Genomic DNA, 13,155 nt, shown 5'->3' with positions numbered 1-13,155 from the left:
TTTTTAACTCGTTTACTGGTTTTTCCTAATAAAGTTGTCCTTTTCTTATGTTCCGTCCCCTTGCCCCCACACATGTAATCCGTACCATGAAAGTACCATGAAAAGCGCTATACAAGTCCCAGATATTATTCTGAAAGCAGAGCTGACTCACCTCTGTGTGCCGTGGGTTCCAGATCCTGAAGGCCCAGGAGGCTGCCCAGGCCGAGGCAGAGGAGAGAGAAGACCTAGAGATAGCAGCGGAGGGAGCAGGTAGTTTTGTGTGCCGTGAGTGCCGTGATTTTTTTCCACCCTAAAACATGTACAGTATTTGTTAAAATTAGGAAAAATCTCCCAGGATGTTTTTCACAGCATGGCTCCTCAGAGGCAAACTGTCTAGAAGAGTATCTATTTTTCTGTCTGTCTGTCTGTCAGTGTTTCAGGAGCTATTTTTGCAAACTGCTGGACCGTCGGACAGATCAGTGCTGATTTCACAATAGATAACTTAAATGTTATAATGGAAGTCAATGGGGCTCTGATCGGGATGAAACATTGACCATATATCATAATTAATAAGTCATTGTGTCATAGACGATGGACGATTCATATATGGATCCTGAGATCGGCATACTTCTATTTTGGGTGTTGTTAAATTAATCAGTGAGTATATTTCATCAGCTCACAAGATAAAGTAGAAGATGTTTAAACTTTAAAGTAACATCATTGGTCCTGTGAAAGTCCTTGCAGTGACATAGAGCAGCATTCGAGCACCTGCACTATTATCACGGCTTCTGAAATCTTTCATTCTGCGATGGTGTTATGTGATGTTTACCGCCGAGCATGCAAAGGCACGTTGTGCTCACTGCTTTCTCTCCACTGCTGGCCTGCTTTCTGTTTTATCATCCTACTACACACACCATCCACGCTTACATTACGTCACAGCCTTCACATCATTGCCATTCTAAGCGCTCCTGCGGTTGGCACGCTCACCCAGCGCTGCACTACACATGAAAGTTGGCTGATGCAGTGTCACACAATGACTCTTGGCCTAACGCCTTTCTGTGATACACGCATATACCCCATTTAAATCCTTTAGTGTTAAACAAGTTGATGTCACGTTGTAACACGACTCTGACTCGGTTATTATAATAACGGTGACATCACGGTGTGAACAGTTTGGGTCTTTCCAGTCAAGCTATGTTTTCTATTTGACGAGAAGGTACAGTAATGAAGTGTTCTCAGCGAACACCAAAGAGGCAGACCTGTCAGCTTTCATGTTGACTGACATGCAGAGTGCTGTGTCCTACCCTGTGTGCTGTGTCCCACCTCTCCATGACTCCTGGTTTCCATGGTGCCGCCGTCCGTCCATCCTTTCTTCCTTCCACTCGGCCTTTCGGGCAGATATCAAACTCGATGACTTCCCTGTGAAAGGCACAAAGAGCAAGGAGAAGACCAAAGACAGGAGAATGTTCAGGGACAAGAAGAGAAGCCACGGTCACACGAGCGGAGACACTGCCGAGAAACGGCCGGTGAAGCCGAAAGTGGACGAGCTACTGGTTAGTGTGTCATTCACACACACACACACACACACACACACACACACACACACACACACGCAGTCACGCACACACAGTGCGATTGTCAGTGGTGGAAAGTAACTAGGTAAATTTACGTAAGAACAGTGTTGAGTTATTTGTACTTTACTTGAGTATTTCCAATATCCAATACCTTTACTTCAACTCCACTGCATCTCAGATCCAAATATTGTACTTTTACTCCACTACATTTATTTCACAGCTTTAGTTACTTTGTAGATTTGGATTATATGGATTTTATTAGTACAAAATGTGAGTACTTTTTCCACCACTGCCGATTGTACATGCTGGCAAATGCAAAGACTAAAAATGTGCACACACAGATACACAAATAGAGTACATACTTTAGTTAGTCTTTGTATTTGTATTTTCCTACTATCCAGGTCTACAACAAGGAGCTGGACAGTGAGTTTGGTGACTTCGAGGATTGGCTCCATACGTTCAACCTGTACCGAGGCAAGGCTGGGGACGAAGATGAACACGCACTGGATGATGACAGAATCGTTGGAAGGTTCAAGGTGAAGCTGTGCTATTCTGTTTCTGACGATGCAAACCATGGCTGTAAACTGGTCCAGACTAGTTCATCATAAGCCAAGATTACCATGGTGTGACTGCCATTGCTTTAACCCCTGTAACGTTGTTCAACCTCTCACCGCAGGGGTCACTGTGTATGTACAAGCTACCCGTTTCTGAGGAGATCACCAGGGACGTGGGCTTTGATCCTAACATGGGCATGTTCCAGAGCATTCCTCACAATGACCCCATCAAAGTCCTTGTCCGCGTCTATGTGGTCAGGGTGAGTAGTAAGAGTAGTAGCTTTCAGCTCTAAACCACCAATTAGTTCGTTTATTTTTTAGGTCAAAGCTAAAATCCTGTTAAAGTGTATTGTAGCAATGGAAAGCCTATATTGTATTCTCTTCTATTGCAGGCCACAGATCTGCACCCTGCTGATATAAATGGGAAGGCTGATCCCTATGTTGCCATTAAACTTGGCAAGTCAGAGGTCAAGGACAAGGAGAATTACATCTCCAAACAGCTCAACCCGGTCTTTGGCAAGTGAGTGCAGATAAGCCATATAAAAAATATTAAACGTTATTATAAAGTATGGTATATTACCCTGTGCATGTTAATGTTTTGCATAAACCGTTCAATGTATGACTTCCAAGCCACTCCTACAGACAGTGTTTTGTTACTTTGTCTATTTTAATAAGCTAATTTCAAAAGTATTTCACAAAAAGATGTTTTGTGTTGTTTTCATTTTTACATTTTCTCTGTCATTCATGGACTGTGTACATTGTACATGGACTGTGTACATTGTACATGGACTGTGTACATTGTACATGGACTGTGTACATTGCACATGGATGGTGTACATTGTACATGGACGGTGTACATGTAAATGTTCAACTATATTGTATATTGGTCTTCATTGTCAATGGTCATTAAACCGATATGTTCAAAGGAGATCAGGGGAATTATACTGGATGTCTCTGTCCATACTTTTCTCATTCTTTGATATCCAATATTCATATTTCTGTTTAGATCATTTGACATTGAGGCCACGTTCCCCATGGAGTCCATGCTGACCGTGTCGGTGTATGACTGGGACCTGGTGGGCACTGACGACCTCATAGGAGAGACTAAGATCGACCTGGAGAACCGTTTCTACAGCAAGCACAGAGCAACATGTGGAATAGCCGCCTCCTACGCTGTGTAAGCACCTCTGAAAATATGTTGTTCCAGGGAGAATGCTTATTTATGCTGAAGTTGGAGTAGGCTACTATTGATCTATCTGCCAATCAAATTCTGTGAATAATAATTCATATCAAATCTGAATTGTGCCTTTAACAAACAAGGTCGAGATCATAAGAAGACAAATCGTTTTTAATTAATTAATTAATACAGTTTATTGCTCTGAAAACCAAAAACATTTGTCTCTTTTGGTCATTAACAACATCTTCATTACTTGCTAACACTAGCCATGGATACAACGTGTGGCGTGATGCAATGAAGCCCAGTCAGATCCTGACTAAACTGTGCAAGGAAGGCAAAGTGGACGGACCTCACTATGGGCCCGGGGGCAGGGTTAAGGTGGCCAACCGCGTGTTCCAGGCGCCTACGGAGATGGAAGATGAAAATGGTAAGGCTTTGTCGAAAGAAAATCCTGACAGTAAAATCTTCTGTTACTTTGAGAGTGTAACCAAAAGATCTCTTAGGCGTCCATTATTTTAGCACTCCCTAGTACGTCAGGGCGTTTAGCAGTTGCAGGTCCATGCAGTATATACTTTGTACATCGTTTTCAGCTAGGACAGAAACATCATGCCACGATCCGTAAAAACAAATGCAGTGCTGATACCTGTGCTGTTTGCACCTCCATGACAATGGTGGATTTAGACATGCCCCTAAATACCCATGTGTGTCTCTCAAAGAATTTGGTTGTACTTTCAGAGTTCCAAATGAATTAATGGTAAACACTGAGGAACACTGTTCCCTCCCATTATCCTGTGTTCTCTCATCTCTTTTACGTCCGATCTCCTGCTGTAGGTCAGAAGAGGCCCACAGAGGAGCATCTGGCTCTGACCGTGCTGAATCACTGGGAGGAGATCCCCAGAGTGGGCTGTAGGCTCATCCCTGAACACGTGGAGACCAGACCCCTGCTCAACCCAGACAAACCTGGCATCGAACAGGTAGGATGACACGTGGTGCTAGGGTTGAGTTGCGAAGCAGTGGAGGTGATGATGACAGTTACTAGACTTTTCCTCTTATGTGTTTTCCACAGGGTCACGTTGAGATGTGGGTAGACATGTTCCCAATGGACATGCCTGCCCCTGGGCCTGCTGTTGACATATCGCCACGAAAACCAAAAAGGTAGGCCCAGATTAGTTTGAGATCAGGGATTAGAAGTACTATGCTATCTTGGTTGGGAAGTGAGGACGCTGGCGTCGACTGTTCGCCGCTTCACCTCCCAATGTATGAATGAATGAACCATTGTAAGCGCTTTGAGTAGGCACGTAGTGCATAGAAAAGCGCCATAAAAATGCAATTCATTATTATTATTATTATTGGTTTACTGTGGCCCCCACTTTGAAAACCACTGGCTTATTAAGCGGCTTGGCTGAATGCTTGATTCAGATTACAGTATTCTGCCCTCTGTTATTTATTAATAGCAGAGCGCTTCTATGAATAGCCTACTATTGATATTCTTTAGTGAAAGCAATAACACATTTTGTTGACTTTGTGTCAAGTAGCCATGTACTGGTAATAAGTAGGATAACGAAACAGTGATGCGGCCGTTATGCAAGGCATAATTGACGGCAAGCCGGTCATTGTTGAGAAATAAACCTCGACATTAAACCCTGTCAAGAAGGGGTTAATTTCTAAACAATGACCGGCTCGCCGTAAATCATCCCGGCTATTAATAAATAAATTAATACATTGAGCCAAAAGTAACAACAAAACAAAGTATTTACTTTCTTACGCTAATGAAAGTTTACCATGTGTTTATACCACATCCGTCCATCGCAACACAGTCGCCTCGGAGAATAGAATAAATTTTCGGTTACTGCGTTTCTCGCTTCAAATGTTCAAAAACATTCTTGACAGCAATGTTTAGCTGTAAATTACATTGTGCGTTTGTTTACATGGCTGTTGGATACGGCATAAAATTAAGGTGCTCTGAGCCTTTGATTACAGCCTTCTATTATAGAGCTCATTGGTCATTATACAGAAATAAGCAGCTGAATTCAGTGATTAACCAATCAGAATCAAGCATTCAACCAAGCCGTGTAATGAGACATAAATGTCTTCAGGGTGATTCAACCCCTCCGCCTTGAGTCAGGGTGCTGAATCACCCTGTAAGGACAATCTCACTGTTCATTATCCCTTTCTTAAAATGCTAACTTTACTTTTACAGACAAACAACTACACAGTTATTTTGCATATGCATATGTCTGCTATCGGGCAGAAACCAGCTAACTCCTAAATGTTCATTTTTCAGGAAATAAAAAACAAAGCAATACTGCCTCATCAAAGTTGGTATTGTGACTTAGAAAATATATATAATAATATATATATATTTATTGTCAAGTAGTCAATCAATCAATCAATCAAAACTTTATTTGTATAGCACATTTCATACAGCAAGTGCAACTCAATGTGCTTCACAGTTTACAGATATAAAAACATTAAAGGAGATGGAAAAACAAAGAAGAAGAAAAAAAAAAAGTGGAGTTAGTTGCTTTAGCAGACAGTTTGATTACAGTATTGTTTGCTGGTTTTTGCCAGACTATATAGTAGCAACAATTTAGTACTAGCCAGATTCATTTAGATGGAAAGAGTTGCGTTATCGCCATTCATTCAATCGGGCATGTTATTTTACAACAATGGTGGATCATTTAAACAAAGAATATCCCTATAACATTCTGTATTCAGTCATTTACTATCACAACCAACTTGATGTTGATTTGTTTTGTGTTCAGAGATAATGACAAGAAAAAGAAGAATGTGGCAAGTAACACTTGCATTCGTGCTACCAATAGTTCCAAACACTAGTGTATAGTTCCAAGCATTCCTAATGGGTGTTGATGAAGCACGCAATATATGAACCATGTGAGCTCTAGTGTTTTCTGACCCCTCATTTATGCAACCTTTGCTCTACAATGGCTCTGGTATTACCTATCTCAAGCAGGTTTCAAGTCCCTGCAAGTTGATTTTCATGCTACACTGAAATTAATGACCATGACAAAACTACAGTATGCCGTGGAAAATGGTCAGCAAGTTTTCCATGAGTCATAGTCAGTAAGCTAAATATGCCAGACCATATGGTCATGTATAATATGGTTCTCAACATGTGGAGAAATAATACATATGCAATTCAAGTACTGAATGTTTTTCAACTTAACTTATAGTTTTGTTCCTCAGGGCCAAATAACGGCGAGTCTATTTCTTTCACTACTACAGCCCTCAATTTGCTACAAATCAGGTGTTCCAACTATGTGTGTGTTCCTTCCTCCCCCACCCCCCTTGCCAGATATGAGCTCAGGGTGGTTATTTGGAATACAGACGAAGTAAAACTGGAGGACGATGATTACTTCACTGGGGAAAAGTCCAGTGACATATTTGTCAGGGGGTAGGTACATACTACGGGGTGCGGCGGCCATAGCCTCATCCCGTGGGTGTGATGCTGAAGTATGCGTGCTGCGTGTTTTATTTTGGCGTTAATCATTATTTTCTGTTTTGTTTTTGTTTTCCGTTTTTGTTTGTTTTTTTCAATGTGTGTGTGCGTGTTTGTGCGTTTTTTATTTTGTTTGTGTCTCCCTGTCTGTGTGTCTGTCGTCCTCTCTCTCCTTTTCCGGTCGATGCTCTGCTGTTGTCTAGCTTTGAGCTTCGTGTTATTATTTGGAACACTGATGACGTAATTCTAGAGGACGATGGTTTCATGACAGGAGAGAAGATGTCTGACATCTATGTCAGGGGGTAAACACACGATTCCATCGCATGGCTCGTACTTAATCCCCCTCTTACCTCTCCCCCTTATCCTGCCTCAGCTATCCAACCAGCACGCCAGCTCCCTTCTTTCCCCCCAGTTGTACTATTGACAACGCCGTAACCTTCACACCAACTGAGCATGGTGGCTAACAGGACCTATACCATTCAAACAACTTGAACATTTTATTTTTATAAAGCTGGCCGCATCAACATAATTTGTTCTACATATCTCCATTTCTGAGATATTACCAATTACATCATTTTGGAAGAGCAGTATATCGTGCGCAGACACATTCCCTTCTTTTTTCAGTGATGTCATTTTGACATTGACGTTTGACCTTTTCTGGCCAAATTTGGAGTAGTGATGAACCGGCCCGGCCGCGGTTCGGACCAATCAGGGGCAGCTACGGGCGGGATCTGCCAATCACTTGCCAAGTAGCTTGAATAAAAAAGGCCGGCCTTCTTCAGCGATTGGGTTACAGTGATCCCAGATGGAAGTCGGTTGTGAAACACATCAAGTGTCTTCCATCTGGCGGAGTCAGGTTAAATTAAGCCTACTGGTCACTCCCCACCAAGTTTGGTAAAAATCAGTACATTTGTTTTGTAGTTATTTTGTTAACACAGACACTCAGACAGGACCCTGCCACACATTGCTGCTTCTGACAGGGTAATAATAATGACTTTTTTACTGTAGCCTTTTCTTCCTTTTTTTGGAGGGGAGCAGGGCATTTTGTTCTTGGTTTGTGGTCTGGTCCTGTATTGCCATGTCTACTGGACATTGCTTTAAGCCACGGCATTCGAGCTGTTTGGAATAAAGAACAAACTCTTGCATGGAAGCATTATCAGCAAGTGTGCATGTCAGTTCTACAGAGCTGAGCTCTGGTGCTTTTTAAGTTTGTTCAAAATTACAGTTTTATAGCCTTGTGTATTGTACAAAAATGCTTCTCTCTGCCACACCTACTTTTACCCTCAGTTACTGCTGCTGCCCAATTGTTCTCAACTCAGCGCTTTTTGCTGTAACAACAAAAGCACCATCCCCAAGCAACCACTTAGTAAACTAATACTTAGTTGACTGTGGTCAGCTCTGTACTTGGTCACTTTTGTTCCCTCTACACCAAATCTCTTCAGTGAAAATTCCCGATCTACAAGCTCACACCGTGTCACATGAAGTGACCCATTTGATCTACAAAACATTACCCCCCAGAATAGCAAGGGTTCAAGTGGTTAATAACCACACAAGTTAAAATCCACATAGAAATTAATATTTATACTACACAGTTAAAAAGAAACACTTTCTCAACCGTTTGAAAATGGTAAGAAATACATTCGGGATGGTTTCCGTTGTTGGAATACAGCATTGCTTCTTCAAAATAAAGTTTCCCTTATTTTCTTTCTCACATAAAGCCTGATTTATACTTCGTCACACCGATAATATATTCTTCGTTATGTGACAGAGTTCTCATTGTGAGACTGTAGATTAACTATTTTTGGCAAGCAACTCAGACGGAGTATAAATTAAGCATAAGCCTCAACCCTAGTCCTGAGTCTGACACCCCCAATTAAAACCAATGCATCCCAGTTAGCAAATCAACAACATGCTAAATATATACTGAAATATTACAATACAAAATTCTGTTATGCTCTCACTCTCATTTGTGTTTTACGCACTATAAGCTCCACTATCTCATGTTTTCAGTGTTGAGTTTTGAGAACTGAGAATGCAACCGACCTCGTCCCCACTCCTCCTGACTAAGGACAAGACATTCTCACTCGTCTGTTAATGAAAAAGCTTAGTATAGGCTTATTTCACAGGCTTTTTTTCCTTTTGCTTGCCAGTGCCAGCTTTTCTGCATTCTCCTTGGGAGGAGTTTAGTTTTTGTATTATATTTGTTTTGAGTGAAGCTATGACGTTTCTGAACAGGCATTTTGAAAGCAATGAATTTCAGTAACTTCTTTGGAAAGTTTGTGTGTGCATGGCAAATCATTTGAGCCTCCAGCAACAAGTCAGTTTGACTTGTAGGTGATAACCATACATTTGGATCACTCAAGTACACAAATGCACACAGACACAGGCACATTAAGATTTAATAAGATAATAAAATTTGCGAAATGTGTGGCAAATCTGCAAAAAAAAGCTTACCACTAGCTTTCTTGTAGATGTGTTCATAAAGGTGTCTACAATATCACATATAAATTTGTTCCAACTTCCAACCCAACTCCCTTGGGAAACTTTGTGACAGCTGCTGAAAGTGGCTATGGCCGAATTCTAATAATTTTTTTGATGGGGAGTTGAAATTATATGGCGTGCCAGGCGTGGTTGTCATTTGAAATGCAATGGGCCACTTCTGGAGAACCACTCACCTGATGTACTTCACACTGGACATTGCACTTCTTTGAGACATCAGCAATACACACACCTATTGTGAAGTCGATAATATGAGCGAATTGCACGATATTTGAGGGGGCCAGTTCAGGAGAATCAACTTCACACTCAAAACTGCACTCTCTTGAGTGCTCAGCAGTACACTTGCCAAGTGTGAAGTTGGTTGTTTGCACGGTCATTCAATATATGTTAAGAACAGACATGCATACATATAGAGATTACTGGAAAGTATGATAGATTAGCACCTCATATCTCTTTTTACACAGATGCAGTATGTACAGTACATCTACCTGTGTACTGTACTCGCATTCCAATTAACCAAACACTATTACAGCTTTCCGCAGAATCCACACACTAGACATTAGAAGTGACAGTGCACGAGTGACATCCTAATGCATAGTCTACACTCTACAGTGACTGTTGACATACTGTAGCTCTTACCTCTGTGACTTCACGCTGACCCTTGACCCTGTAACCTTTCCGTACCCCAGGTGGCTGAAGGGTCAGCAGGAGGATAAGCAGGATACAGACGTCCACTACCACTCGCTGACTGGTGAGGGGAACTTCAACTGGCGTTTTGTCTTCCCCATTGACTACCTCATGGCCGAGGAGAAGATCGTCATCTCCAAGAAAGAGTCCATGTTCTCCTGGGATGAGACGGAGTACAAGATCCCGGCCCGCCTCACGCTGCAAGTCTGGGACGCTGACCACTTCTCCGCCGATGACTTCCTAGGTGAGCAGAGCGCTGACGCAGCGAACACTTTAGCTTTCTCTCTTAGCTGTTGCTGTTAACTGTAATGGTGCTCCTTCAAGACAGATCTGGTCAAATGCTTCAGCCTAACAATCTACTTTGGAAGCTACAGTATGAAAAAGAGTATGGCACAAAAATGCAGATGTCACGTCATTTCCTCACTTCCATTCCACTTTGTTGTCTGCTCCTGCCTCCTGGTATGATATTTGTTTTGCTGAAGCTATGTATTTTCTACTTAGTTATTTTAGTCACAGCTACCTTACCCTCGACTACTATTGTTTTGAACTCAGGGACTTTTGTTGCAAGTCTGATCCTCCAGGAACACCCTACCTTCTACATGCTTCGAAATCAGATAGTACTACATTGACCACCACCTTTAAAACTTGTGCAGACTTATGGAAATAGTACATTTTCAGGATGGCCTTGTTTCTATCATATAGCGGTGAAGCAGCAACTAGTGGTGGTGCCTGTTCTCCCCCACTTTAGCCCATCTCATTTTAGCAAATTGACAATTTACACAGCAATGACGTGACAATAATTACTTTGAAATGCATGTGATTTGTGATTTTTGTTTCGCTCCTTTCCTGTCCCCCTCGTTGCTCCCAGGTGCTATTGAGCTGGACCTGAACCGGTTCCCTCGTGGGGCGAAGACAGCCAAGCAGTGTTCCATTAACATGGTCCGGAATGAGACGGACCTGCCCACCATTTCCATCTTCAAACAGAAGAGGGTCAAGGGCTGGTGGCCGTTTGTGGCCCGCGATGAGAATGATGAGATGGAGCTCACAGTAAGATGTGCACTCGTACAAATGGGCAGTGGTGGAAAGTCTTACTTAAGTAAAAGTATCAATTACTACAATGTGGAAGTGCTCCGTTACAACTTAAGTAAAAGAACGGAATTCAAAATGTACTTGGGTGAAAGTACAAAAGTATTGGCATCAATATGTACCTAAAGTACCAAAAGTAAAAGTACTCACTGTGCAGAATGTCCTACCTCAGGTTTTCAAACGTATAACAATCTTTTTAAAATAGCCGATGCGACGCATTGTGACCTTGTAGCTCAGCTATTTTCAAATGTAGGCCTGAAGTGTTTCATGTATGTTTTGTAATAATAATAAAAATCTGCAAAGTAACTAGTAACTAATGTTTTAAAATAAATGTAGTCATTGTAGTGGAGTAAAAATCCATTTTCCTGTGGAGTAGAAGTAGAAGTAAAAGTATTGAAAAATGGAAATACTCAAGTAACTAAAGTAAATACCTCAACATTGTACTTATTGTAAGTAAATGTACTTAGTTACTTTCCACCACTGCGAATGGGAAATGCTAAGCTTAGACATTTTTCAGTTAGACATCACACATTGAATTGTTGGTCTATTTTAAATGATCATTCTATCAAGGTAAAATTCTATTTCGCACGTATTGTACGTATTGCATCTATCTTTTAGTACTTTGTGTGAACTACTCGTATCATGTGACAGATATATGAAAGTTTAATATGCATTTAATATATCAATAAAAAAGACCAAAAGACACCTACACGTCCTTAGCACCCCACGGTTTTGATATAAAAGACGTGTATACACGTCCTTAGCAAAGATAGTGTTTTAAGAGCTTATATTTTTGTGTGGTTTCATTAAATCCATGATGCACCCTTGCAGGGTAAAGTGGAAGCAGAGCTACATCTGATGTCGGCAGAGGAGGCCGAGAAAAGTCCTGTTGGACTGGGACGGAATGAGCCTGACCCACTGGAAAAACCAAAGTAAGATATTCACAGGACTGCAGGAACGTGTACATGCACGCTCTTTCCTCACATACTGTACATTCATCAAACACAAACACTCATGGACATGCATGCTCATACTACACACAAACAGAAAGAAATGCATATGCATATAAGCTTGATCATTACAAACTTACAAACTTGATCATTACTTACAAACTTGATCATTACTTTCACACCTTGGAACAGAATGGCACAGACCATGCACTATCGTCTTTGGTGGGGTGGATTCATTCTGACAATGCAAAAAGTAGTGATGACTGTAAAACTAACACACCTGCTTCAACGTCAGCCAATCTGCACTGAGATTCTAAATCAACCTGGTCTTGTTTGACTCCAGCGCTGCTCTATTTGTGTTGTCAAAATGGCCGACCTTACACTTTCACACGCACTCGTGTCTCCTACCATTTCTTCACTTGTCTCCCTCTCTGTTCCCTCCTTCCCTTGCTCCCTTCCTCTATATAATGGGACCTTCACCCTTTCCCCCTGTTTTTGCCGCCTTCATCTCCATGTGCCCTGTCTTCTTTCCTTCCCTTCCCCTCTCTCCCTTCTGCGGCGAAGGCGTCCAGACATCAGTCTCATCTGGTTTCTGGGACCTCTGAAGTCCATTCGTTACTTCATCTGGAACAACTACCGCTGGTTGATCCTCAAGGTCCTGGGGCTGGTCCTACTGCTGCTCTTGCTGGGCCTGTTCCTCTACTCCATCCCTGGCTACCTGGTCAAGAAGTTGCTGGGGGCCTGAGCCATTGGTAGCCCCAATCCCCCCTCTTTTTGTTTGTTTATTTATTTAGGGTACAGGGAAGGTGGGCACCTATAGACACTGTGGGCAGTGGGCACATCAATGTTAAATTGGCTTTTTTTCCCCAAGATGTAAAGAATTATGAGACATACATTTACCCTTTAAGTAAGGGATAATGTATGGCTGAGTGGTCATTGTTGATAGATAAATCAAAAATAAAATAACAGGCTGATTAACACCCCGAACGCCCGGGGGTATTTGTAACCATTAAATCAGTGGGCCCAGTGATTTGCAGCTACGGAGCCCTTTTCAAGGTGCACAAGGCGCCATCTTGGATGTAGCTGAGTAGCTAGATGTAGCCAAACGCGACAAGCGACGGGACCACGATGGGCCGTCAAAAACATAATCTTTGGTTAGAATTGGACAGATTGATTTAGATCAATCAAG

At 41.9% G+C, this 13,155-nt stretch overlaps 1 protein-coding gene across 1 annotated transcript in view; it reads left to right on the top strand.

Annotated features, from left to right (window-relative positions):
• otofa (otoferlin a) overlaps nucleotides 1–13,155 on the top strand; it is a 91,900-nt gene that overhangs the window by 76,590 nt on the left and 2,155 nt on the right. The window contains exons 34-46 of the mRNA XM_080790885.1: nucleotides 174–264; nucleotides 1,378–1,532; nucleotides 1,955–2,089; nucleotides 2,230–2,367; nucleotides 2,500–2,627; nucleotides 3,114–3,284; nucleotides 3,551–3,711; nucleotides 4,116–4,258; nucleotides 4,351–4,439; nucleotides 6,601–6,699; nucleotides 9,933–10,174; nucleotides 10,799–10,977; nucleotides 11,848–11,948. Of these exons, the coding sequence (XP_080647011.1) occupies nucleotides 174–264; nucleotides 1,378–1,532; nucleotides 1,955–2,089; nucleotides 2,230–2,367; nucleotides 2,500–2,627; nucleotides 3,114–3,284; nucleotides 3,551–3,711; nucleotides 4,116–4,258; nucleotides 4,351–4,439; nucleotides 6,601–6,699; nucleotides 9,933–10,174; nucleotides 10,799–10,977; nucleotides 11,848–11,948 (1,832 nt within the window). The remainder of the gene's footprint in view (nucleotides 1–173; nucleotides 265–1,377; nucleotides 1,533–1,954; nucleotides 2,090–2,229; nucleotides 2,368–2,499; nucleotides 2,628–3,113; nucleotides 3,285–3,550; nucleotides 3,712–4,115; nucleotides 4,259–4,350; nucleotides 4,440–6,600; nucleotides 6,700–9,932; nucleotides 10,175–10,798; nucleotides 10,978–11,847; nucleotides 11,949–13,155) is intronic.

This window comes from Protomyctophum bolini (assembly GCF_963924005.1).
Source record: "Protomyctophum bolini genome assembly, chromosome: 19".
Lineage (NCBI taxonomy): Eukaryota > Metazoa > Chordata > Actinopteri > Myctophiformes > Myctophidae > Protomyctophum > Protomyctophum bolini.
This window is presented reverse-complemented; position numbering and strand designations above follow the sequence as displayed.